The 1,376-nt window shown below is 40.5% G+C and overlaps 1 protein-coding gene across 1 annotated transcript in view; it reads left to right on the top strand.

Moving 5' to 3' along the window:
* PARN (poly(A)-specific ribonuclease) overlaps window positions 1–1,376 on the top strand; it is a 71,467-nt gene that overhangs the window by 8,793 nt on the left and 61,298 nt on the right. Inside the window, exons 2-3 of the mRNA XM_009886587.1 lie at window positions 41–118; window positions 1,268–1,347. Of these exons, the coding sequence (XP_009884889.1) occupies window positions 41–118; window positions 1,268–1,347 (158 nt within the window). The remainder of the gene's footprint in view (window positions 1–40; window positions 119–1,267; window positions 1,348–1,376) is intronic.

Raw genomic sequence — 1,376 nt, 5'->3', positions numbered from 1 at the left:
CGTTAGTATCTTCAGGTGTGTTTTACTCCTTTACCCACAGATTTTAAGGATAACCTAAAGAAAGTTTATGAAGCTATTGAAGAATCGGACTTCCTGGCCATTGATGGGGAGTTTTCAGGTACAGTCACGCCTATTTTGTGATTGCGAGCTGTCGGCAATACCCGTGCGGGGTCCCGGGGGTTCGGGTTTGCTCATGTGATATCTTGTGTGTGTGTTGGCTTGAAAAAGCTAAAGCTAAGGTGACCAGGAAATGATTAAACTGCTTATTGAATATGCGATAGCAATGTTTTAGTCAAGTAAAGGTACATGTCATACTCATGCTGCCTCTACTCCCTCCCCACAGTAATCTTGTAGCATGTTAAATGATTTTCAGCTGCAGCTCAGGGAAAAAAAAAAAAAAATTTGTATGTGTCATGAAAACAAGAGATTGGGATAAATAAAGGGGGGGGGGCGGCTGTAAGTGTTTGGAGAGGGAAAGACAGCTATAAGAACTTTTACATTTGTAAAACCCATAAGGTCTGTGCATTGGAGAGGTGCCCTAATAAGTGCTTTAGCTTTGGGATATGGAGTTCAGTCAACCGTGAAACATAAATAGGTCACGATTAGGTTTTGTTAGATGTGGTGCATATGGAAATACAGTTGTTATGTATTGCTTAAGGTGACTTAAGTTCACAGAATCACAGAATTTTCAGCGTTGGAAGGGACCTCTAGAGATCATCTAGTCCAACTCCCCTGCTAAAGCAGGATTGCCCAGATCATATTACTCAGGACTGCATCCAGGTGGGTTTTGAAAATCTCCAGAGAAGGGGACTCCACAACCTCCCTGGGCAGCCTGTGCCAGTGCTCTGTCACCCAAACTGTAAAGAAGCTTTTCTGTGTGTTGGAACGGAACTTCCTATGTTCCAACTTGCACCCATTGCCCCAGTTATTCAATAAATCCATGGACAGCACTCTTGCCATTTTTAGTTTGATCTTGCATTGTGTTGTAAAGACCCAGGAACATTATATTACTGGTAGATCTCTTCATGTTACTATTGTGTTGAACAGGAACCAGAGCAGCAGAGCTTTGCTGTTAGAACACTACCATTAAACTGGGTGGCTTTTATGCCAACGTGCATACTTCTATGCAGTAGAAATTTTTTTCTCAACTGAAGTAATCTTAACATGTACTTTAAGTGAAGATGTTTTTCTTAAATTACTAGTTGTTTAATTTCTTTGTTTAATTTTGAAAAGCTTACCCAAAGCAAAATACATTCTGCTTTTTCAGGGATCAGTGATGGGCCTTCTGTTAGTGCATTAACCAATGGCTTTGACACTCCAGAAGAAAGGTATCAGAAACTTAAAAAGGTAAAGTGTTTACCCTGACTAAAATGAAA

The sequence above is a fragment of the Charadrius vociferus genome, unplaced genomic scaffold, assembly GCF_000708025.1.
Source record: "Charadrius vociferus isolate BGI_N301 unplaced genomic scaffold, ASM70802v2 scaffold46, whole genome shotgun sequence".
Classification (NCBI taxonomy): Eukaryota; Metazoa; Chordata; class Aves; order Charadriiformes; family Charadriidae; genus Charadrius; species Charadrius vociferus.
Note: the sequence above shows the minus strand (reverse complement) of the source record. Positions and strands in the feature narration are given on the sequence as shown.